This window comes from Apostichopus japonicus, chromosome 15, assembly GCF_037975245.1.
Source record: "Apostichopus japonicus isolate 1M-3 chromosome 15, ASM3797524v1, whole genome shotgun sequence".
Taxonomy (NCBI): domain Eukaryota; kingdom Metazoa; phylum Echinodermata; class Holothuroidea; order Aspidochirotida; family Stichopodidae; genus Apostichopus; species Apostichopus japonicus.
The window spans coordinates 1241742-1269072 of record NC_092575.1 but is presented as its reverse complement, the minus strand read 5'-3'; the positions used below and the strand labels follow the sequence as shown (position 1 = coordinate 1269072).

General features: G+C 38.4%; 2 protein-coding genes across 2 annotated transcripts; one reads left to right on the top strand and one right to left on the bottom strand.

Moving 5' to 3' along the window:
* Positions 1-295: 295 nt before the first annotated feature.
* LOC139980578 (uncharacterized) lies at positions 296-7366 on the bottom strand. Its single transcript, XM_071992316.1, has 7 exons — positions 7248-7366; positions 5213-5254; positions 4426-4599; positions 3204-3386; positions 2861-3028; positions 1739-1780; positions 296-1210 (listed from the first exon to the last, which is right to left on the bottom strand). Exons 1-7 carry the CDS (start codon positions 7300-7302, stop codon positions 984-986), a joined length of 891 nt encoding a protein of 296 aa, XP_071848417.1. The 5' UTR covers positions 7303-7366; the 3' UTR covers positions 296-983.
* A 3278-nt stretch (positions 7367-10644) lies between these two features.
* On the top strand, positions 10645-26187 carry LOC139980579 (retinol dehydrogenase 11-like). Its single transcript, XM_071992318.1, has 4 exons — positions 10645-10947; positions 17518-17760; positions 20272-20577; positions 25510-26187. The coding sequence occupies exons 1-4, from the start codon at positions 10884-10886 to the stop codon at positions 25779-25781; spliced, it is 885 nt and encodes a 294-aa protein (XP_071848419.1). The 5' UTR covers positions 10645-10883; the 3' UTR covers positions 25782-26187.
* Positions 26188-27331: the final 1144 nt, after the last annotated feature.

The following is a 27331-nucleotide window of genomic DNA, read 5'->3' as shown; positions in this document are numbered from 1 at the left end:
TACCATATATAAAGTATTCCAAGATTACTTCGACAGCTGCAATATGGTATCATAATCACGTTAGTGGCCCCCTACCACGCGTTAGGCACTTACCAAATTGGCCCCACCCTCCCATCCATGTTCCCCTTCCCTCCGTCATTCCAACGGCGATTGTCAACTAACTTAACTATATAACATTTGCTGGGTTGGCGTTCCTGACATTTAACGTTATATTCTTTTGTTGCTATTAATTCATATTTATGAGAAAAAAGGAAAGCAATTAAGAAAATAATGATAAGAAAAAAACAACCTTAAATTCATTTCATCATTCTATTTGTTGTACATTGATTTTTTTTGCAAATATAAACATCTAATAACTAAAAGTGACCAGTATTTCAATATTTATATAAACATACTCTGTTAACTTGGAAAGGTATATTTGATATCAAATAGAAGAAATCTTGTTGGCGTATAGAAAGTGCGATGAAACATGGCTGAACAAGCAGGGTTAGCCTTTTTCTAAAACTAATGATACAACTCACAGCCAACAGTTCTGCGGGAGTCTACTGTTCTCTATCGATTACTATACGTTACAGGATCAATGTCAAACTATGCAAGTACATATAAAACATGTCAATCAAGCGCGGATCCACGGGGTGTTGGCTGTATATACCCCTTTAACCCTTTTCAACCCCAAACAAAATATTACAAGTAGTGATTGACACAACCTAACGTCTAACATCGTGGACCCAAATTTGTTAGCCTAAATGTGCCTCAGAAGGTACCATTTGACATCCTTACTTTTCTTATGCGAGGAAGACGCCTTGACTAACATGTGTGTGTGTGGGGGGGGGGGGGTGGGGTGGGGGTTGATGGGGGGCGATTTCAATGATTCAAGCCTCACACCCCTTCTATTTAAAGTCCTTCATCCGCTGATGTCAATCACCTCCGTCATCGCCACGGAGCAAAACGTCACATTTATTCTATTTTTTTATTCTTTTCTTTTACAGCTGCAATGTTTCTGAGAATGATTTGTTAGTTATTGCCAGATGACTGCGATCTGCTACTCGCATGTCTTGCTGGTTCAACTCGTAATTATCATTAGGTCCGACCATTGGATTTTTATAATTCTTCCAATAGAGATTAAAACCCACAAGCGAAGCAACTACGATAAGGATCCCGCCACCGACTCCGACACACAGACCGATGATAAGACCGTTCCAGTTAGCTTCTGTCGATTTGAAGACAATGAAAGAAAATCAATAGGTACCTGTTGTAAAAATATATATATGTTCATTTCTTACATTTTTGACCCAGCAGAATGTAAAGAGTCAGTGACGCAGGTTGGTACTAAAATTCAGTTATTCCAATGAAATATCTTATAGAAAAGTTTTCTTTGTTCGAACGCTTATCATACGTAAGAATAACAACTTATGAAAATGTGTTTTCTTGTCAAACAGTAGGCTACCTTGTTTTATATCCATAACCGTTGTTTAAGTGTTTACATGTGGGGTTTTGGAGATTGCTACGTGGATCCAAGACCGTTACCAATCCCCTCCTAAAACTAACACGCCACTCCTTCGACATAATAAAGTAGAATTAACATTTTAGTTTAGGCTCTATTCCCCCGGCAGCTTTTAGTTTTGAATCTGTAACACTGAAATAATACTCCTTTGATCCTTCAGTATTTATCTAAGTTGCACCAATGATGAAGTAATATACCCCAAGCCCGTGTTATCCCATCGTTATTTTACTTTACCTGTCGGCTTCAAGGACGATGCAGGTGGCTCTGTTCTTCTTTCTGTTTAAAAGAAAGATAAGATGCCATGGATATGCTATAGCTATACTGGACCAAAGCTAATTCGCTACATAAAGTAAATGACATAACCATATACGGAGCCATACTACATGTACCCCACCCTACCCACTCTCACGCAATTCTCCTCTCCTCCTGTGACTCACCAACCCCGATTCCCCACCAACCCCTCCCCACTTCTTCCTCGCTTCACTGAGAGAGACTGACACACGTGCTCTTCCCAATGACTAATCACGTAAAACGTTTGAGTTCATTCCGTTCTACACCATATTTTAGGTCAAAAAATAACGAGCATAGTTAAATTCTGTCGATTCCAGTCTCGCCTACCCCCCCCCCTCCACCCCATCCATCTCCATCACTCACAGATATATGAAGGTAAATCTTAGTTATATGAAATTCATTTTAGATAGTCCTGTTATCTGCATTTCACATTTTAATATTCTGATTATTTTGACAATTTATTCAACATATCTGGAATTCTATGTCTGGTTATGCACTATGGATATCCCAAAATGTTGTTGAAAATATTCTAGGAGATTTGCCTTTTCACAATATGCTTCAGATACAACGAAACAGACGTCACAAAACAAACCGAGGGCGCAATATCAAATTACGAAGAAATAATACACACCTCTGACTTCAAAACTGCGTCTGCGTTAGTATGGATTTTATCCAAGGCATTGTCAAACAACATTAACATAATGTGATAAAGACACACTTGAAGAACGATTCAAAAAGCTAAAAAAAAAAATTATTAATTAGAGTCTGGATATTAATCGCATTTCCCTTTTCTTTCTCAATAAGTTGTTCACACTGATATATGTCTGTGTGACGCTTCTGTTCGAGCTAACAAAAAGGTCTTTGCGGGGACATGTTTGTGGTAAAACAAAAAATTCCAGCACCTTGCACATGTTCTTTATTACATATTAGAACAACGAATGACGGGACTGATTATTACACCGTGATGCGTTATGTTAACACGTTATGTCATAAGCCAGTGTTTATGTGCGGAGAAAATATGAAACTCTGGTATAAGTATCTCCACTTTAACCGAAGTTTAATTACCGGTTGGTTCTGTTGACGGTTTCGTCGAATACGGTTCGATTGATGATCCGGTATTCGATTTAGTGGAAGGGGACAATGACGTCACCCCGGTTGCTATGGATGAGGACGTTGCTGATGTGATGGCAAACGTAGTAGTTGGTCGAGACGTTTGCGGCACAGATAAAGACTCTGCATAGAAAGGTACATTAAAAAAACCATTATCTGTAACTTGTAGGAAAGTAGCAGTAGTAGCATTCCTCACCCACCCCCATTCCCAACATACACACAGCTTCCCACCCTACCCACATCAACCCTACGACGATACACAGATTCTTTAATTACACGATAAGAAAATAACACATACCTGTACAAATGGGGTCGTAAATTGGTTTGAATGTTCCGTCACTATCGCAAACCTTCCTTGCTGCTCCTACCAATGTGTAGCCTAAATTACACGCAATATCCACCTTGTCATATACACTGTAGTTATCTCTGTTATTGTCTACGATACCATTATCTGGTGCACTCACAGAAGGACAAGATATTACTGCAATGAAAGGACAAGAAATTAATGCAGGATTAATGGAATACATGAGCTTAACCCCGCCCTCCCCTCACCCCCGCTGACACACAGAATACTAAAAAAAAGGACTAGTGTAGGCTTACAGTACATACGTCTATAACATCTATGTTCAGTACAATCCAAAAAGTCGAAAACTTTTCAAAATATAGCACCACAACCACCCCTCGCCCCCCCCCCCGCTCTACAGAAACCAGAAAAGATGCAGTGTAAAGATAAATGTAATTTTTTGTTTATACTTGACGCAAATGTTGCTTTATGTCATTGAGCAAGATGGCGGCGAGCAAGATTTGACTCTGAATTTGTCACAAGCCTCATGTAGTTGACAGTATTGACTAACGGCAGAGAAAGAAAAAAAGAAATAATACCTCATCTTGATCCCCAACACCCCCCATCTTGATCCCCAACTTGATGAATATTTTCTTTGCTAACAGTATAACTCGTACCCCCTCTTTCATATTTGGATCTTCACTCACTGTGCTTTTGGTTAGACGTCAAATGTTTTAGAAGGATATAAGAGAATATTTACTAAATATACACAGAGTCATCTTTAATTAAACACATAAAATGCATTATTAATATTAGGTTATTCCAACGGAATGAATCATTGAGTAAATGCACACTGTATTAAATAATGTACCCGGTTTGAATACGCATTAACTCACGGGACGAGATCATAGATACACCATCCCCCCCCCCCCCCCACACACACACTTTCCCATTACTTTTGTTATAAAATGAGTTTGCAAAAGAAAATATGACAGAAAAAATGTATTAAGTAAAAAACAAAAATCGAAATTGTTAAAAAAATAGCATTTTCTGTTTCTGCCGGTGGAGAGGTAAATGGGTTATGAAAACAAAAGTAAATATAGTTTAACCATCCCCTCCCCCCCCCTTCCTCCCCACCCTTTCCTTCCCCCAGTTGCACCATTTCCGAAAGATCATCATATAATACTACATTGGCGGTTATACAGTTAGATAGTTATGATATGTATACTGTACCTACCTGTTTCTTTACACACAGGCTGACTATAAATCCAGCCAGAAGAGCCGTTACAAATGTTCTCACTTGGACCGAAAAATGTTCCTTGACAGGTATATGTTATAACATCGTTTTCACTGTAACATGGTTTATCGGTGCCAAAGGTCAAACCAGCCTGGTTCAATGGTCTTTCACATTCTGCAGCCGGAAAATAATTAACAATTGTGGAACATTGTCTTCAGTTCTCATATGATGTCGGAATGTTGAAAAGCCATCCGACAGAAGCACTCCAAATATGCATATTAACACACATCAAATGTAACAATGGAAATATAATATAAATTATTCCATTCTATAAACTATAAGGGTTAAAACCGCCATTTGAATTTCGAGCACAATCATTACATGTAACAATTATTATATCATAATTATATGTAAAAATTACATGCAAAAACAAAATGGAAAAGTTTCAGTACGGTCGACGTTTAGTTGAAACAATGAAAGTATATAATCTAATTAACTACTTTGTTATGGAGGGTTTAAATATGAAATAGCTTCGAAAAGTTTGTCAAATTGACTGAAAACGCTGACAGTTGTTGTTCTCCTAGTCCATCAGGGCAAATGTTTGTCAGGATGTTGCAATTAATATACTTTTATAATCTTGTTGTTAATGTTGATACCCCAGCTTCCCCCCCCCCATCCCCTCCCTTGGAATGTTCTTTGCATTTTCACCACTTTGGCATTCTTATCATGTTTGAGGACAATAATGATGGCATTAAAGTTAAGAAACAAAACATCTAACGCAACATACCGTTTGACGAACAGACGGGAGTTGTTTGAGCTGTAACCAGATCTGCGAATTAAAACAATTAAGTTTTCCAGATTGTAATTTTTGAAGAGCAAATAAGTATTACAACTATCATATTAACAAATAGGCCTTCGGATGTGTCTCAAGTTACTTCACTGTGGTGGGATGTGAATAATCATATCCTACGTGATCACTCTTGCTCATCGCCCCTCACCCACTCACCCCCCCCCCCCACCACCACCCCAAAGGAAAACCTACACAAAGGAAAACTTACATAATCAATTCCCTGTTTAAATCCAAACTTCCTAAACTGTAAATTAAACTGATTCATCACCCATTGCCATATAGTCCTACGTTACTCTGCGACTACCCTTACTATTTTTCCTTATGGAAGGGGTGATTGCAGGGGTTGTGGACCCGGTGGAGCCAGCAGTGGCGGCGGAACCGGGGGGCCCCAATAAAAAAGTTGAGGGGGCAAATGCATGATAAGCCCCCCCCCCCCAATATTTACCAAGGCTCCGAAACGTGCATCTGCCCATTTTTCAATGCATACTTGTCGATCTGTCCGATGCACACGTATACTCTATAGGTGTAATAATTTTAGTAATTGCTGGGGGACCCTCGGCCCGTCCCCTGGCTATAGACCACATTGTCACCCCAACCGCGTCTTCACGCCTCGTGAAAAGTGGAAGCAGTGAGTGTGAGTACCGGTAAGCGTAACACAACTTTGTGTTAGGCCAATGACTTGCCTCATTTCAGCCAGTTCTCCAACATCCCCTTACTTAGTGGCGGAGCGTCCATATATACAGTCAGGGGGCGGATGCCCCCCCCCCTGACGGACTCAAATGGACTGCTGGCGCCCTTTTCAGCTTTTCACTACTTTTTACTCATTATGGCTTTTGACTATTTTATTGCGCTCTCATATACCTATTGACATTTGTCATATTCTGTTGGTGTAATTTTCCGACAAAATGGCGACGACACCTATTTATTCTCCGTTTATCTGCAAATTAGCAAGGCCCCGGAAAGGGTCATTTCCTGCAATCTAGGGAGTATATTTACTCAAAAATTTTCTGTACGCTCCGCGCCAACCTGTGGTGGCGCTCCGCTTAGATAGTGTCGAAAGCGTCCCTATCATTCTTGCCCTCCCCCTGACCAATACCCCTGGTTCCGCCACTGCCCTTACTACACTCAAAACGTCTGTGCGAGTACACTACGAGTAATAGCTACTCTCTTAAAACACCATGGAATATACAAATTACCATGTTTTAACAGATTTTTACGTGCAATCTGAGAAATTGCAGACTTGAGACCTATATTTTAGGGCTAGGTATTCGCAGCATAAAACACTCGGGAAGTGCCGTTTCCGGCCATCTGGGGGTTTGAAAAAACCCCAAATTTTCTTGTACGCTCCGCGCCAACCGATGGTGGCGCTCCGCTTAGATAGTCTCCACACATTAGCCCCCCCAATAATTTTTCCGTTCCGCCGCGCCTGGGTGGAGGGGGTAGGTTACCCACCACAGATATGAATACATGAGCTAGACCAATTTCAGTCCGTGATTTCAGAAGGATCTAAGTTGATTTCACGAAAATATCTTGAATAACGTTAGCATTATGGATATGAATGTATTTCAAGAAATTTATAATGTCTAAGCTTTACTTTCTTCCATAATACAAACAGTATTACGGCGGGTGAAGCAATTATCGGTCCAGTTTATATAATTATAAATATGCATGAATTCAACGCAAAGATTACATTAACTAACTAGTTTTCTCCCTTCCCACGCTCTCCCAACAAAAAAATATGCATTTTACACAGTCGAAAAGGGAAGATATTTGTAAGACTATACGAGGAGCCTGAGTAGTATAGAGAAGGTATACAAAGAATTTAGTGCGTGTATGCACAAGACAACGAGTTACACAAACAAGAACTATATTTAATTTATCTGCTCCCCGCCCCCTCTCCCTCTCCCTCTCTCCCCTACCCGTCTGCTTCCAACCGTCCGAACAATGTATTGTTGCCTTTAGAATACATTACCTATTGCACAGAAAAACACCGTTAATACTTGTACAAAGTCGCAAAGCGATGCCATTTTGATTCCAGTTTTCGCAAACTATACCTATAAACGTCAGCAAGTGCTATGTATATTGATTGACCTGACAAATATATGAAGACGAAATAAATAAACAGTGAATATAGGGGCAAAGTCTGATGTTGAAAGATCAGTTGACTGAGCGTGTGTATGATCTTGCCTGTTTGCATTAGAACTCTGACATCAATAATATATATTATTTATAAAAAGAAAAACTCTGCACTTGTGTAGAGTATTGAAAGATTTTCAGTGTACCGTATATGAATAAAAAAAAAATCTGATCAATATTGACTAACGATATCGACTAACTTTATTTCGAATATTGGGTCTGATGTTCCTGCCCCTATTGTCCACATTGTCATAACAGATTTGTACTGAAAACCTCAATTGCGCATGAAAATTTATGCTGGTGGACGAGTTTTAATTAATTTTGGCCAGAGTATATACGTAACCCAATGAGCTCCTTGGAAACTGCACTATAGGGGTATCCGATTTGATAAAACGTCCCTTCTCCTTCCCCTTCCCCTCCCTCCCCTCCCCTCCTCCAATTGCTGTGATGTGATCTTGTTTTCTACACATAGTTAAGCCTATATATTCGCAATTTAATTTATAATTGGATAACCTTAAAAATATGAGGTGATGTGCAGAATTTTCTTGGAAGAACCCCTGCTTGTTTTTCTGACACTTCCCGAAACCACAGGTATTGCGAGAAAACAAAAACGACCTTGAAATACATCTAGCCAAATTTGTTGAGACGATCCCAGCAACATGGGTTATATCACGTTAGGTGACACTCACATTGGATACATCATGGGCTATCTTACAATAGTACCTTGAATACGAACGTGAAATATACATTAAACATGTAAGATGCACATACGCTACGATAGTAAATCGAACACGAACACAGGGGGTGTGGGTGTACCCCAGTTTCACCCCACGCTACAAAATGACAGTTGTTAATAGCACAACCTGGAGGGTAGACCTATAATACTGATGTGTATGTTTGTTCTGCTTCTTTACCCAATTGGGCAATTGTACTCCTTCTTGTGTTGTTATAAACACAGACAAATTACATGAAATGACCACGAACGATATGTTAACGACACAGGGAATCGACAAGGTTGCTGATTGAAATTTTTTCCCATGTTTGTATTCGTCTCCAACCCTTTCAATAACTTATTTTATTACATATACAATCCCTATTTCACGTAGGAGCAGGGGAAGGGGGGGGGGGCACTGCTGGTTACGGCGTTGCGTATGAAGCGTGGACGTTTATTGCCAAGTATCGGGTACCCGCGGGTAACCTCACTGATACGCGAGTATAGGCGTAATCGAAGTAAATCCATACATGACTATCATGACACGTGACAATGCTTGGAGATATCACCCTGAAAGGGTAACACGAATCAGCGGGTAATATGGCTAACCTCTCTTAGGATTTTCTTTCTTTTTTTTCAAACCGTGTATCCTCATTTAGGGTTGACCTTTCTTGGCCTTCACCCGAGTTCTCTATTACTGAAATATTATCAACCGAGAGTCTTGGCACATTATAGCCTATTAAATGCCCACACCTAGTAAATATTATAGCGACAGTGTACGATTTCCATCAGTCAGAACCTGACATGAAGTTCCCATTGATGTTTATAACACAGGGGCAGGATGTCATTTCATAGAGGAACGGGAGGGGAGGCGGGGGGGGGGTGGAGCCAGTTTGAGCCATCGTTACAATTATCTTTCTTGTTTTCATGTTGGTCCTATTTTTTTTATTAACTCGTCTCCCTCTTACCTCGTCCGAGGAGTGAGGTATAGAGTGGGTGTGGGAGGGGGGCTGAACTCCCGGTCATCGGTACCCTCACCCCACTGGGTACATGTGCCATTTGTGGAAGCTATACGAGATGAGAAACCTTTCTAAGAAAATTGTTCTGTTACGTGATTTGGGAAAACGTTTGTCACCACGATGAGAGAAAAAATCAAGAGTCTAATATCATATCGTAATATTATCTGTAACCGGTGAAACAGTTTTAGAACTATAGCCTCATAAGTGGGCATTAACATGCAGGTTCCCCGTTCAAAGTACAAACTATCATGCAGTATATCAAAGCAAACCTCCAAACATTGACATTTTGCGATTCGCGAAATATTCGCTAATTTCAAGTATCCCATTAGCCGTAACCTTAGCCTACACCTCCCTTGAAACCTTCGTTAGTTATATTAGAATATCCTCATAATTCTGACCGCCCAATGTAAAGTTGTTGTTGTTTTCTTCTTACTACTATATTGTTGTTCAATATGATGTTGTCGTCTGTAAATATGTTGTTGACTGAAGTGAAATAATCGTTGGAATTCAGTCCTTAGTCGATATTAAATCGTTTGACTAAATTCAAGCCTTTGGTTAAAATTGTTACTTTCCTAAGAAAAAAAATCAGGCCGTTGTTTGCTTATACGTTGTCGTTGAAACATGTGTTGTTATTGATTAATTGAACGTCGGCGTGCAATTTAAATGTCTGTTCAAATTAAATATCGCTTCAAAAAATCAGCTTGAACTCTAAAAGACCGTTGTTGTATATCTTCCCTTCTTGTTACTGGTCACAACTTCCAACAGCAACAACAACTTTACATTAGACAACAACAGAAATGTTGCCCTTTCCGCGTTCCATAGATTACATCATGATTTTTCTTGTTTATCACGAAAGTTCACTATCAGTCTTCAAGGATGTGATACTTCTGGTATACGCCCAAACAATGTTCCGGTCCGCTAAATGTTGCACAACCGTGAATTTTACCTCCGCTTACTTCACTTCCGTCTAGCAGCTGAGTTGTCCCGACGCATAATTTCCACCGCAAATGTTGTTTTCGTAGACAATACATTACAACATTTCCGTAACCACTTTCAGTTGCCGATAGGAAATGTTACAAAACAAAGAAAGCGAGATATTAATACCCTTCTACATCGAAATATCAACGAGAGTGTCATAAATGACTTAATTCCTGATAGAAGTTTATCACCATTCGTCAAAACTGTCACTCGTAATGGCACCAAAAAGCCGACAAAATATACAAACATATTGACGGAACAAACTCGTCCGTCTGTCACTTCGGCGACGTTTCCGAGAAAACTGTTTATGAACACCATGTGATTGTTTATTTCCCTTTCTGTAAATAAGCAAAACTATGGTAAAGTTCATTGGTTGTACATGATGTGAAAGAAATACGATAACCGGAAACTATCATCCAATCAGAATGACGCATCTGTATGACGTCAGTAAGAATGACCAATAGGCTGCCACTTTCTCCGTCAGTTCGCTGTGTTAGTGTTAAACTGTGAAAGTCTCGCACCTTCATGTGGTTCATGGATGACTAAAGCTAGAGGTACGGTGAGCAACACGGAATCACAAACCGCGTTTTAAGGAAGTAATGATTCAACAGAAAGAAAGAAAAAAAAACTCTTTCCGAACAGTAATAATGATGATGTCAAAAGCCTGTTGGTGAGTTCCCAGCCACAACAAAGTCAGTCATAAAGAGGTATACATCGGTGATTTCTTTTTTTAAAACGCTCTCCGTTATTAGCAATTACCAGGATGGAAACGATCGGGAAATGCTCCTGTACACAGAGAATGGATGACAAGGTTATCATAGTCACTGGTACGTAAATATTTGTTTTGCTTTAGAACAAGAAACATTCATATACTACCGTATCGCAATTCAATTGGTATTGACCTATTTTGCAATAAATGCATTGAAAACACAATTCTGCGACTAATTATTACAACAGATTTTTTTGTGTCATACTCAGGTTTAACTAAACATAAAATAGAATAAAAGGTTTTTTTTTTAAAATAATTATCTATAAACCAAACTTATTCGGTTTAAATCATTTTTTTTTCTTATCGATTTTTGTATAAAATTGTTTAAACTCTATAGGCCTATATTATGTTTGTCGTGAGAATATTAGTATGGTAACTTTATAGAACATTGATTTATAGCTGTTCACATACCGGTACTGTATAATCTGGCTATGCAACGGTGTGTTAAAGAATACACACATTTGATGACAAAAATGTAATTCTGACGCACGGATTGTTCAACTATATAGTTCATAGATGAAAGTTTATTTTTTTAATAATTTCGATTCCCAACTAATGATCTCGAAAATGAAATGCAGAAATTTCATGCAAATTTCACAAGGATGCTTAAAATATGATATTTTTGCATCATTCAAAATGACCTCTAATCTATATCCTTTGAATACACTTTCCCTTTCGTTGCACGAGGAAAAGTTCTATTTTCAACTTGGAAAAAAAAATTGTAAAAAATTTGTAACATACAATTACAATACTTTTTGTTCTTATATATATTTTTAGGTGAGAGTCTCTTCCTATTAAAGGAATTTTGTAGTCAACTAATAGCGTTTAAGTTTCAATTTGTGGTGTTCCCGTTTTGTTTTGACATTTTCGTTATCCTCTCCTGTTAGACAAAAAAACCTGTTAGTTTTTACCATTGCCAATGTACTTCATTCAACCGTGCACTCTTATTTTAAGTCATTAAGTTAGCAAACATTATTTTTAATATGTCAATCTAAGAAAGATAACACATTTTGATTTGAACAGGTGTTTCTTTTCTTAAATCAAGTCATTCAAACCAGTGTGATTTATTTTGATCAAACATTCCCCTTCCCCTTATCTCGATTCCCTTTATAATGGTTTTATGGCCTCCAATAAATTCCATCAAGGGGAGGGGGTGGGGGGGGGGACTTTACAGGGGTAGGTAACAGAAGCCATTCGGTGAGCGAGTGGACAGTAAACAAATAAAATCAGGCAATTAGGAAAGAAAAGCTGTTAATTGATAACAATTGACAATATTAACGGTCGTGGGGCAAAGAGATCAAACTTTCAGATGCAAGTATGATACACGGTATGATCACGGTCAACGTTGCCTGGTCAGGCGCACACCCGCCCTGGTAAGTGAGCTGCGCATTGTGAGAACAATTGTGAGACAAAAAAAAGATCAGCCGTTTCTGATAAATATATATACTGATCAGCGTTGCTTTGAGCCTATTGGGTGGGGGTGGAGGGAAGGGGCTGAACGTATAATTTATGAGAAAAGCTCATATCAATCACCTCTATACAGGGAATTGCGATGGAGCTGCAATATATCGAGTGACATCATTAGGGAGCGCATGCATGCAGCACCTCGCCTATACAATGCATCAGTATATAGGCAATTGTGGTAGGATAAATGCATATATGCCGTATATTGCATATATTCTCTTCACTATCATCATGTACATATACCGTCAAAGTGGTGTGCGGCCTATACTTATTATAAACCCCTCAAACACGAATTTACGATATTCCTTTCCTGTGGGAACATTTCCAGAATACAATAGATGACGCCTGGAAAGCTGTAATTATTTCCCGCGTTATGTTTCATTTCTGTGGCATTTTAGTACATACGATATGCTATTGAGGACACGGGGTCACCGGACTGCAACCGGCGAAAACTCCTTGAAATGACTCATGGCAGAGGTTTGAGAAACTTTATCCCACCGAGGATTTTAGAATTCTCCAAAAAGAGATTTGCAAAGATGAAGATACCTTTAAAGCGGATTGACTATAGGCACAAATATATTAGTTTTGGTTGTCACCCGTTTGACAGCTGCTTTCGCTTCAGGGTGTAGTTTTGTGTTTTTTTACTGCTTCTAGGATATGATCCATTAGATGCAACCATAGCTGGACTATATTTACAAAGTGGCTGGACTACTTAGTCTAGTACACAACTTCTAACGTCATTACAACGTCGTTACAACGTCGTTATAACGTCATTATAAATACACAGGGAGAAGATTTGATTGGCCTCAAGTAACATGTTTACAAAATTTGGCAATGACAAAATATGGTGAATTTCTGCTTTATTGTTTGTAGTTCTTTTGTGGTTGAGAATTGACCCAAAATAATTATGACCTTATGATTTGAACAGTGTAGCCGACGTTGTATCAATGATTTAGCCGTAATTGAGAGGCGTTCAATACATTTAGTACATGATTATACTAGTGATAACCAGAGGCCGAGAAATTATTGAGAAGTTCCAATAGCCGAATAAATCTTGCAGTGAAATTCTTCTCGAGTTAACTGTGTATAGTCCCCTTTAATCAATGCAATAGAGATTGAAAAAGGCTATGCATAAACTTAGTATACGGTACACGTACGGCAACCTAAGCTCTTTAACCTTGTTCCAATCATGTACACTTATATGTCTACAGAGATGTATTATAGAGATCGCTAATTCTTTCCAAACATCTCACCTCTCTCATCTCTAAAAGATTTCAAAGAAACTCCAAATCTCTTTACATTTCAAAGGATTCCCATTCAGTGTGGTGTAGCTAGGCTACATGTGGAGACTACTTGGTTTACGGTTGTCCGTTTGTACACTATACACATTTAGTATACGGAAGCATTGTGGTACGTGCTAGGTACATAATATGTAATTCCACGATGATGAGTTAGCCTATACGCCATGATTACACTAGCCATTCCCAATGTTAGGTTATTGGGGTCAAGGGTGTCCCAATGTTAGGGTAATGGGGCCGAGAGTGTCCCAGTGTTAGGGGACTGGGGCCGAGAGTGTCCCAGTGTTAGGGGACTGGGGCCGAGAGTGTCCCAGTGTTAGGGTACTGGGCCGAGAGTGTCCCAGTGTTAGGGGACTGGGGCCGAGAGTGTCCCAGTGTTAGGGTACTGGGCCGAGAGTGTCCCAATGTTAGGGGACTGGGGCCGATAGTGTCCCAATGTTAGGGGACTGGGGCCGATAGCTGTGGTAGTACAATTAGAGAGTTTTTGGATTCTCAGGCTCTTAAAACCAAGTGAGGGTGGCTTTCTTTATAAACTTTTGGTGACGTCTACAGACCGGGAAGAAAGAGTATGCTTATAGGACTAACTTTATATACAAATTGTTAATGCTAACATTCATTTTACAACCTTGTAGAAGGAGGTATAGGCATATAGAAGCCTGTATGATGTAGCCTATACTACTAAACGACGGTAGCCCACTATAGTATTCGCAGACTCGTTGCAGAGTAGAAAATGCAAGTAAAAGTTATAAATAAGAATTTACGTAACATCAATTTGGATTCGGAGAACTTCAGCGATGATCTGTAATATCCTTGTTATCATGACATATTAAACTATAAGTTCACGTTGGAATAGTTTCAGACGTCATTTGTTGAAAGCCTCGACATTTATTGATATCCGAACGACGCACAAAATCTGTCAGTGAGGTTGATACAAAAATGGAATTTTTGGTATACTTAGTTCAAGCCCTGCCAAGGTTCAGAATGTAGCTAATGCGCCCCCTGCAGGGGTACGATCATACAACGTGTAACTTCATTATTATGCCGTAAATTCTTCCTATATAGCTTCGCTTGTCTGACCCTATGGTTCTTGGTCTTCCCAACTGTTCTGATGCTGTAAAATCATGGACGCAGAAGTTACGAAGTGACGGATGCATGCCCTCGTCATGACCCCTCCCCCCCCACTCCCACTCCTTCCCCAGTTTCTGTGCTGCAATTGCTGTCGGTCGCAGTCGCTCACCAGCCATACAAAAGCCCTTTTCAATCCCCCCACTATTCCCCTCCCCCTTTCCCCAGACATTTTCGAAATCTCGTATATCGCAACAATATCACGATCGGGTTACTAAGAAACCTATATGACAGATATAAATTGCAATAACATATTTACTTTCTTGGACATTCGACGTAACTGACTACATGGTCTTTCTCAATATGAGGCTTATCGTATATAGTTTACTGGTGTCATGAAATCTGAAAACGAGTCTGCATCAGGCCTATACTATTGATAAAATATCCTTGACAGAGAATAATGAAGTTAAGAAGTATAGTTTCTGTTTCGATATAGATTGAAACAATATCATAAAGGCCTATATAGCCTATATACTTGATATTAAGTGTTCAATTATACAAGATTATTCTTGTAAAATAGTTTTCATAATAAGAATAGTTTTCATAATAAAGATAGTTCATGAATCTTAAACTTCGAGATCCAGGGAAGCTCGAGCCTTTGTACTTTTGCTCGTACTCAGGGATTATAATTCGTTCCCACACTATAATAACGAGCTTGAATTACTGCTGCCTGCATGGCACGGTGTACTTGAACTATATTCAGTTGCAATGCATATAGACACAAAACTTCCTAGATATACTATAGCTTGACGCAAACTGTCAATACTATAATGAGCATAGCATTTTGTGGCAGGTTTGGAATACCTCTTTGAAAATCATATTTAACGTGGCCCAGCTTAAGATATTTGTGATAATCTTTGTCTTTTTCAAGTTTACACTGGTGATCTGATTGAGGCAGTTTATTCACCTTTGTGTCACATATATAAAAATAACATACCTCGCGAAATAGGCCTATATACTAATCAACGTACTTGTACATATAAATAGACATGTACTTATAGTTATAGCCTTTTGCTAAACACATATATTTGCAATGGATCTTCCCTCTCAACAACGGTGTGTATTTAACGTACCACAAATAAAGGCACCGTTATAAAGTCGTGCCCGTTTCTCTTTCATATTCAAAGACGCTATACGCACAGTAAAAATATTCAGCCGAGCGTTCCGGGTGTTATGATTGGAATTAAGCGCTATGAATATGATACAAATTTCGTGATCTTTCGAGAAGTTTTTCAATTATATAGTAAATGAGCTCGCTGCGAGATATTTTGAAAAGAACTTTTGGGCTGTCTCTAGGGTGTTCACCCATCAGGGTGTATATAGTACGACTATTATGTGATTCGTATACCCTTTATAAGTCACATGCACAGACTATAACATAATGTATAGGAGAAGTATAGGATAAAATGTGTTTTCTTTTTCGTATTAAGTTCACAAACTTTTCTATTTTCTATTTTACGTAAATCTCACGGGGGCGCACACTGTACTAATGCATTGAATTTCTTGTCAATATTGTTTAAAGTTTACACTTCTTCCATTCCACGAGGAAGTAATAATCCCCAATAAAGAACGTGATTTCAGTCTGATGAGGTAATTTAAATAAGCTTGGTTTTGGGCAGGCCCTGGGGCCACTTCAGGTGATGGGTCAAGTTTATTGTTCTCATTCTAGCAAAAGGATCGTCAATTTTCACTTAAATCCGGTCTATATGTGTTTCTACTCTCGTGGGTATCTTCCTTAAAGGAGCTGTTAAGAATTTTAGAACGTTGTAAATATATGTATATAAATCAAAATATGCATAAATATATATATATATATTCACATATATATATATACATACATATACATACATATATATATATATATATATATATATATATATATGTATATATAATTGAATGTACGTATGTGTTTGTCTGTCAGGGTGGGGTTTGTGGGTCTTACCCGAAGCGGATCGGGGCGTAATCGGTTTATTTGCTGGTGGGGTGCGAGAGGCTCTTTGGGGAACTAAACATTTATCTATACTATAGTCGGCCATTCATGATTTTAAACATGAGTTGGATTAAGTTTTGTGTACAGAAAGCTCCTTTAATATTCCTATACTTCTTCAATTGTAACACCAATCTCATTGTAACGGGATGCAGGTGTTAGGGTTAAAGCGAAGACAATTGGGTTCTCAACCCTGCATATCCCCAGTGATTGATGATTTGTTTCTGTGTCAACTGTTGTGGTGACAGGCGAATTTATTCAACTGTTACCCACAACAAAGATCCAGTATAGCATTTAAAAGCGAAAGAAACGGAGAGTATATGGGGATTTAATCGATGTGAGAAATATTCAGTGTGTGGTCCAAAACCGTAGGGCCAATGTTTGGTTTGGTTTTTTGGCACAAAGACCTAGACATGCTTTGGTGGATTGCTGTTTTGTTTATTGGCTTATTTATATATCTTATATATATATCTAATATTGATATATTATGTTATACTTTTTTATATCCTTATTTATTTTATTTTGCTCAATTTGTGGCCAAAAATTGGCAACAATTTGACGGATCACAAGGACGACCTGGAAACTCTGATATGACTAATCTACAGATAAGAAAATATATTAAAACAAATTTAAATAAAATAAATTAAATAGCCTAGTAAGAAAAACGGAAGCTAATTTTTTATCTATAGTTTAATAAACTATAAATTACCGAATAATTATTCTACGCCATTACTCGATTTATTCATATTTTCAGGTGCTAGTAGTGGAATAGGTAAGGAGACAGCCCGGGTCCTTGCTTCTCGTGGGGCTCGAGTCATTTTGGCGTGTAGAGACCGGGCCAGAGGCGTTGAAGTCGAGAATGAGCTGCGAGCCGAGACAGGCAGCAAATCGATCGTCTTTATGCAGTTAGATTTATCCAGCTTTACTTCTATTCGTCAATTTGCCAGTGAATTTCTTACACAAGAGCAGCAGCTTCATGTTCTCATAAATAACGCAGGTAGGAACAACTAAAAGTAGCTTCCCCCAAACAAGGGAGGGGAGTGGGGACTGGTGAAGGAAGAGAGAAGGGCCTTAGAGGGAGATGTGGAGGGGTGGGGGGGGGGTGGTAGTCAGCTCTGTTTGGACCTTACTATATTTGTTGTAACTTTTCGTATTGGTCATTACTTACGCAAACAACAATGGTTATAACTATTTAAAATTTCCATTTTAAACTTTGACAAAGAATAAAACTGCCGTTGTTGACGTATAGGCTATATATATACAGGAAGTGAACAGGTAACGCATTATTGGAGTTTCATTGCCAATAATAATTTTGTCTGTTTCGCGTCCGTTAAATATTTCTGCTGACTGACACTGACACAAGGTAAGTATTTTACATACCCAGTATATCGATAAACAGTTTTATATAAAACCATTATATTAAGAGGAAGTCGATTTTTACTGAAATGATATCTTCATGTACGACGGATGGTATTCACGTGTTGTCATGGTGATCCAAAGCTATATAACGCATGGAGACAAAATATTTACAAACGCAAGTTAGGAAACGCGTGGAAACTCAATCACATAAAATCATAATTGATAAAATTATGTCAAGCAGAAATTGTTGAAAACAAAAGGGGGGGGGAGGGGACTTATATACTTAATAATTCACCCTTTGTCTGCTCTATTATCATTACGATGGGGGAAGATGTGTTGGGAGTAGGGGGTCAAAGAGCCTGATGATAGGGGGGGGGGGAACCAGGAAGTGACAGTGTTGTTTATTCGTTCTTGTTCTGGTATTGAGGCTGTACAAACGATCCAGACAACAAAACAAAGACGATATGAGGTTTCGTTGAATGGGCCAACTGTTTCGATTTTAGGGTATCAACTAGACGGTGGTCAAGACCGCGGTTAACCCGATGTCGGTGGTTGCATGATTTACTTCGTGGTTTCAAAGGTTTCTGCGGTTTTGCCGCGGTATATAGTCTGTGTTTGTAGGTTAAGATCTAAATATAAGAAAAATTAATAATAATAATAATAGGAAGAAGAGAATCTGTTGAAGGTATAAAAATAACATAAGATACATTGACATGAGTCGTGAACCTGTAACCATGAGAACCAGCGGGTCATCACGTGAGTAAGATTATGACGTAAGATGTGTGGTTGAAATTTATACAATCATGCACACCAATGTAATTCACAATTGTTTTTATCACTAACATTAAATCCCATCCTATTGCTATCAGATTCATTGTTTGTGTGTAAGTGCGTGTATTTGTATGGTGCCAGTGATAAGTATACAACACTTATAGAGTGAATAAAACAGCATGAGTACGAGTACAACAAGCATTGGTACGAATACAACAGCATGGGCACGAATACAACAGCATGGGCACGAATACAACAGCATGGGTTCAAATACTACAGTTTGAATACGAGTACAACTGCATTAGTACGAGTACAACATCATTAACACAAGTACAACAACATAAATACGAGTACAACAGCATGAATACGATTGCAACAGCAGGAGTACGAGTACAACATCATTAATACGAGTACAACATCATGATGATACGAGTACACCAACCAAGGGCGTAGGAACCTGGGGCGCCAGCCCCCCAGTAAAAAATATGGGGGGGCGGAAGTATCATTCCGCCCCCCCCCCCCCCGCTTCGCAAGTCAGAAAACCCATTTTTCACTTCCAAATGGGAAAAAAAATCTCATTTGGAGCACCAAATTGCATCTAAGGCCAGGTGAATATGCAAAATTATTTACACAATGGAGTGGGTGTTGAAGTGTGCTATATATTGCACCAAATTGCATCTGAGGCCACCTGGAAATGCAAAAAAATTCCAAAGGGGAGGGGGACACCCCTCCCCTTAGACCCCTCCCCCAGGCCGGCCATCAGTCTTCAGCCCCCCACTCAAAAGTACCTTCCTGTGCCACTGACACCAACAAGAGTACGAGTACAACGTAATGAATACGAGTATAACAGCATGGATATGAGTACAACAGCATGAATACGAGTACAACAGCATGGATATGAGTACAACAGTATGAATACGAGTACAACAGCATGAGTATGAGTATACAAGATTGGAATTCTAATTGGTGACAGTGCGAGTACTTAAAAGTGTGGCACTAATAGCAATAGTAGATTTCTAAAATGCCCCGAGTACTAATCGAGTACTCATCCACGAGTACATGTAACTATTTCAGCACACGAGTATACGAGTGTGGACTAACTTCAAGTCTTTTATGTATACTCATAAACAGGTGAAGTTATCCTTATACTACTCGACGTTTGTTCTGAATAATGAATGGCATACACAAATCATAAATGATTAAATGAAAGTAACATTCTTGTAATAAAAATGTAATATATATATGTGTCAGGAATATGTATCTGCCAAACGGTTCAAAATATAAACAAAGAAAGTAATAGAAATAAATAAAATAAAATAACGAAAATACGGACAATTATAGCCACTATCGTTCCTATTATGTCACTCTCTTTCCCCAGGTACTATAAACGCAAATAACTATCAAACGACTGAAGGTTATGAACTATCCTTTGGGGTCAACCATTTGGGTCATTTCCTGCTCACAAATCTCTTAATGGACAGATTAAAAGAGAGTACCCCATCTAGAGTGGTAAATGTCTCTTCACTGGCTTATCGACTCGGGGTTCTCAATTTTGACAACTTAACGCAAAGTGAAGGGCGAATCAAAAGTTACACTAGGAGCAAACTGGCCAACATTTTATTCACGAGAGTCCTAGCTGCTAAACTGGAAGACACCGGGGTAACCACATATGTAGTTCATCCGGGTATGTATATGCTTTTAATATAAAAGAAATTCTGACGTCATAATGCGCAGTATGTTTTTTGTTTTTGTTGTACATGTACGAAAAGAGAATTTACACAACATAGTGCAATGCTGGACAGCAAAAATCTTCGTCTGCCGACAGTATTTATATGTATAATAAACAATGAAGGCGCTATATAATTAACGTACGTTTTACTAAGTTTTATATTAATAATGTACGTTTTAAAATTCACGGAGAAATCCCAACCCACAGCTTTATCGCATGCAGAGTGAGCACTCAGACTAGGTTAATTGCTTCCCTATAGCTGTTCTTCGTAATTCCAATGCGTCCATGCAGATAGTCGCGTCACGAGCCAAACTTTCATGAATATTTATAACCGCGAATGAACCATTTCCAAGAACCTAATGTTTAAAGGAAGTCAGTAAAGACCCCAATTTATAGCACGCTATAATTGCTAGAAATTTTTAAAAAAAAAGTACTTTCCTGGAGGTGTTTACTCTCCAAATTGTTCTCAGACATTACATACAAGATGACTGAATGTCCCAGTGAGGAAAATTTCCTCGAATGTTGTAATAAAAACAGTTTAAGAATGTTAACCAAATGTGACCATATTTGAATATCTAGCATATTTGGGGCCACTATAGCATACCTTTAAGTCAGTGTTATATAACGTCCAAATTGGATGTGTATAATTCGTTTACCCTCTTATACATACATATATGTATTGGCCTATAGTACCCATACAAGTTCTAACACCGAATGTACATTTCGCCATAAAATACCCATACAAAGTAAAGGAACTATGTTCTTTACACATGCAGGTTACGCTTTGTGGTCGAAACTTCAAGTTTTACTTCCCAAGATATATACATAAAAATTTATATATTTATATATACATTTGTTAAATTCCATTTAAATGATCCCACTTATGAGTCTGTACCGTCGCGGTGAGCTCTGCTTGGCGCCAAACATAAGTCGGTAACTTTATTCTGAAAACCACCCATAGAGGTTTGAAATTAGTTTGATCAACATTGCACTTTTGATCCTACTAGATGAACCTTATATACCCACATTGCTTGATCGCTGGTTTCAATTAGCTTTTCTTATTGCTTCGTAAAAATGTGTTTCTCTCCGACATTTGGCTTAAACCGTGAAATGATATATATATAGACCTGCGCAACGTAAAGTACAGCGATTGATATCACAAGATAGGATAAGCCTCCTATCATGTGCACATTATATAAAGTCAATGCGTGTTTATACCGTTCATTACGTCAGAATGACGTCAGTGCGGAAAATCATAAATCACAAAGGGGCCAATGACTGGTTGAATTTCAGAGTGTCTAGCCCAAATGATCACTCTTTCGAGAAGTGAATCTTTATTAAAGTTATTTTACAAAAGAAGAAGATTAAAAGCAACTTACTAGTTTTAGAGTTAAATTTAAAAAAAAAAATCACTATTTGGCAAGACTACATGTATTTATGATTCACGAGACAATCTTAACGATTTAACCCCGACTGAAGGTGGAAGTGGGGTGATACTCCTCCCCCACTAACTTAAGTCACGATCCAGTTTTTGAGTGGGGTGATACCCCTCCCCACTAAGTTACGTCACCGATCCACTTTTTGTGTATGCAACATATCACTGAACACGAGCACTTTAGTTATACATACATAATATATATATATATATATATATATATATATATATATATATATACAACCCCATTCTTTGCGGGTTCTGTTTTTGGACAAACCATTTTACTGTGTGGGAGTGGGAATGATGGAAAGTAATAACTTACTTCGTTGTTATAGAGTTCTATGCTTGAATAGAGCAAGTACTTCATGTCACGTGTTGTACGGACTGATATTAAGACGAAAGGGAATTTCCCGTAAATTAAAAGGAAATTTCACAATAGTGTCTGTTACATGGTTGCATATACTAAAGATGACGGCATTCAGTTAAAGGGGAATCAAAGGGGATAGGCTTTTAGCTTATAACGATAGAGATATCTCTAACTACTACCTTAAACAGCTAACAAACCATACGTGCTAGTTTAAGCTCTTTAGGATTTTTTTTTTTTTTTGGGGGGGGGGCGTAATATGTTTTAGTTATAGACTGTCGGCTTGGAGGTGTCTAATGGGAGGGGTTACCCCCCACCCTAACTTTTGAGAAAGTCATCAGTCAAAATAGGCTACTCATAGTGCTCCCCAACTTAAAGCTGAATGAAGAATGAAAAACTTCATGTTAGCAATAACATTTGCAAATACTGTTCTACCACGGACATGAAACTAAGCTTAACTATTAGGAATTGATACCAAGAAAAACTTTCATAGTCCAAGCACTGTTTGCTCTGTGATGTCGCGTCTTAAATCTATGAAGTAACACCAACATCTCTTTTCTTAGCTGTTTGAGGAAGTTGTTCTTCGTAAATACATCTTTAGGTACCGCACCGCAATTAATTGCTCCCATTGACTTACACACTAAACTCGTCCCTTTCCAAGGCCGATAGAGCATAGATAGATGTTCTCAACTGACATGTCCTACCCACCATATGATAGCTAACTGCCTGAGCTATCATAAAACATTCAGGTTTTGCCACCATAACCGTTTAGATTTTGAGCTAGATGAGCTCAAAGTTTATCATATAGTGCTCCCCTTCCCATCAGCCAGCTGTCGTTTCACCAAAGATTTTCTAAAATACCTTAAATCACCTTCAATCCTCCAGATTTTTAAGCCATCAGTAGTTTGTTTCCTCTCCTTCAACATCCAAGCATCAAAAAGAATGGTGATGACTCAGAAAATGCCAAAACAATCAACACAGTAGGGCACTTTTAGGGCTATTTTCCGACAATGGTTAACTTCTCAGGCGGACGTGCACTATACTCTAATTGTGGTGCGATACCTTTATAACATTAATTAATGGTGATAGCTGGAATAGTTTCTGTTTTACACAACGAAAACCAGCTATACTGAAAGAGGATTGGATAATGCACGGGAAAAACATGGTTCTAAATTGTATTCGTTGTCGTATAGGTGGTGTTGATTTACCTCTTTTTCTTGTACGTAATTTTGTTTTGTTTTGTTGATTTTGGATTTTATTTTAAACAAAAATTTACTTTTCTGTTTTGCATGGCCTTTCGACATTAAAACAAATGCATCGTATATCACTTTAATGCCAGTTTTGCCTCCCTTACAAATCTTTGCTTTCGATTGTATTAGATGGACTGTTTGTTCAGGTCAGATATAATTAATTACACACTTTCACTTCTCTTGTTAACTATTATGTCATTGGGTGTAGTGACCGCGTAATCATAAACCTGTAATTGTAAGTTATTATTTACTGTACACAGTAGTGCAAACTCAGCACTTATATGACAATGGATAAGAAACATTCTGCATACCATTCCTATCTGTGATTGGCTGATATGATGCCGTGTGACCCATTCATGATAAGTCTCGATAGGATAAATACATATACCGATACCTCCTCATTCATATGCATGATTCTGCAACACGCACATTTTTGGATACTCCAAAGTATGCCTGCTGTTGCTAGGCAAGAAGGTTCACATTGCCACATTGATAACGCATATCATAATAGGCCTACGCATATTGAATAGCAGAGAACAAGATATGTTGCATTGAAGGTACAATGCTAGAGAAGCAAATACTATTTGTATGAGTTTACACACACAGGCATGCATTTCAATGGAAGAACGGTATACTCACTTAATACTCTGTAATACAAGTTTACAGTGAATGACAGTAATGAAATATATATATATATATATATATATATATCATTACGATATATACGATATATATCATTACGATATAATGATATATTACGATATATATCATTACGATTTTCATTTATATATATTCATTTGCCTTTGTCGTTTACCTCCATTGCATTAACATAAAGTCTGTTCAAAGTATCTCTTTCGAGATCCGGCTTTAGGAATCACAAATGATTTTCGAGTTGGTTAGCATCATGTTTGATCTCTAGAGTAGGGCAAAATATGTCACCAAAAACAGAACTAGTATTGTTCGATACAGGTGACAAACGCCTACAGTGGAATTACGATCTTCCTTACCGGTTTCGAACCTCTGGACATACAATCAGCGTCCATAGCCTAGTGGTTAGGGTGTCCGCGTACAGAGCGGGAGGCCCGTGGTTCGAATCCCGGTGGAGGCTGAAAGTTTTTTCACTGTTCTTGATTTTCCAACTCATTACGATTTTCATTTATATATATATATATATATATATATATATATATATATATATCCTTCAAAGAGTCGGGCATTTAGTCTCATTCTTTGCATGAAAGATTTTATACCCTAGGAAATTATCCTTATGAATTGTTTCCAGTTTCGGCGATCCGTTGCAATAGGTACATGTAATAATTTCACGGCTATTTCCGTCCTAGAGGTTATACTAGTGAATGCAAAGTTAAACTTTCCCTGATGCTGTTAACGTTTTACTGGATGTCTACAAAATACAAAAACTGTTTAAAAAAGAAATATATACACCAACATTATTCACCGATAAGCGGTTCTCGCTTGGGAATATGATGACAATTTCTAGTATGTGAAGCAGGGTTTTACTTTGTAGACGAAAACACGTATTAGATGGCGCTATTGCAAATTTGTGTCAGTTTCAGAGGAACTTCGCCACATCACGATCATTATGTGATTAGTGCATTTGTTGCAAGACTTGTATGTGACATGCGCTTTATCTTTGCATTGTGAAGAAAAATAAGTATACCTAGCAACGTGGTATACGGTATTAGTGAAAAGTATACACCCACACAGCATTGGCCACTTCCACCCACCCCCCCCCCCTCTATTACACTACATTGAAATAAGATCATGAGTCCTATTCTGTATGTTACTTCAGTAACAACATTTCTTCTTTCACTCAACAGGTTCGGTAAACACTGGAATAAAACGCAACTGGAGTAATTGGTTACGAAAAATGGCTCCCGCTATCATACCATTCTTAAAATCGCCACTGGAGGGCGCTCAAGCTTCGATACACTGCGCAGTTGCAGATGAAACAGAACTTAGCAACGGTGCTTATTATGAACGGTGCCAAGCAAAGAAGCTAACAGCAATTGGTTGCGACGAGGACCTTGCTCAAGAATTGTGGAAAAGGAGCCTTCAAATGATTGGAATTGAAGCAGGACCTTCGAATTAAATTTTCAAATGAGATTTCCAGTGATAATGCCAATCCTAATATTGATATCAATGATCCCAAACAAACATCTGATGACGTCACGATTTGTAATGCAGTCGTACTTGGGAGGCTTGAGATGATTTGATATTAAGCCAAGTTTTCTACATTGTTCGAACAATTCAATTCCTTTGTTAATTTCGATGCTGGTATTGTTATTAATCATATAAATCAGACTGTGTCTGTTTGATATCTGGTGCATATTTCGTAGTACGAAATAATACCTTCCAGTTTTAGAAGGTAGTATATGTGTAGAATATATATATATTTAAAAACATCTATTGCAGGATGTCGTGAGTAGGATGCGCGTTATAAGTTTGGTTATGAGGTTGGTTCATGCGCCAGTATAAATGTAATATATAAAACAAAAGTTTGTCTTTCATTTCAATAATTTATCTTTTTCTCGAGGTAGCTTGTAATCTGAACACAAATCTCTCGAAATCATTGTAAATATTAATGTTCTCTCTTGTTATTGTTTTCCTCCCCCTCCCCCTCCCCTCCCCCTCTAAATCAACCATGTGGAGAATCATTGTCATATGTCTAGGCGATCTTATTTGCAAATATAGCAATTTATCGTAGTGCATTTTATGAAAACAAAATCACAACGTTCCTTTGAAAGTGAATAGCATATCCATATATGTCCCTGCCAGCTATAGGATGACAATTTGAGATTTTCCTGTTTATTTGTTTTCTGTTTGTTTGTTTATTTTTCTGTCTGTTTGTTTTAGAATAAAGCTGTGTATAGGCACACGACTTATGTATCATAGACCGCTGTGTAGCATAGACTGCTGTTTTGGTGAAGCATCGTGAGGGGGAGTATCGTGTGATTAATGAAGATATATAGCGAATAAGTTAACATATTCTGATGTATATTATTATTGAAGAAGGTGTAAAGAATTACCCTGTTAAGGCAGTTAAATCAGACACCTTCTTACTGTGAGAAACCTGCGTAGGCTACTCTAGTGTAAGCTTTACTACCATGCAGTGGCGTAGCTACGGGGGGGGCCTGGGGGGGCCGAGGCCCCCCCATGAAATCGGCTGGCCCCCCCACTGGCCCCCCCACTGGGAATGGGGTAAAAAAAAAACACTCATCAGTGCGATTCGCTAATATTTTTTGTTCAATAATTTGGGAAATAGAGTTACACAATTTTCTCGTCTGCATCTGGCAGAATAAGAATAATACAATATCTGTAGTAATCATGAGAATGGTCACACAGAATGGCATGGCAATGGTCGATGCGACGATTGCGACCATACACCACGAACCTTGTTGTGCTGCGTGATAGCGATATCTGCTGAAAATATGTTCAGTGCTTCCACCTAGCGCAACAATCTATCAAAAGATTGGCTCCGTTTGTACTGAGCAGAGGTATCAGGTATTCATGGGCGGCGATCATGGGGGGGGACGGGGGGGACATGTCCCCCCAATATTTTAGGTGGGGGGATATAGTATCTTATATCCCCCCAATATTTGGTGGCATAGTTTTTTTTAAGCATATGTTTTGTATTTTTTT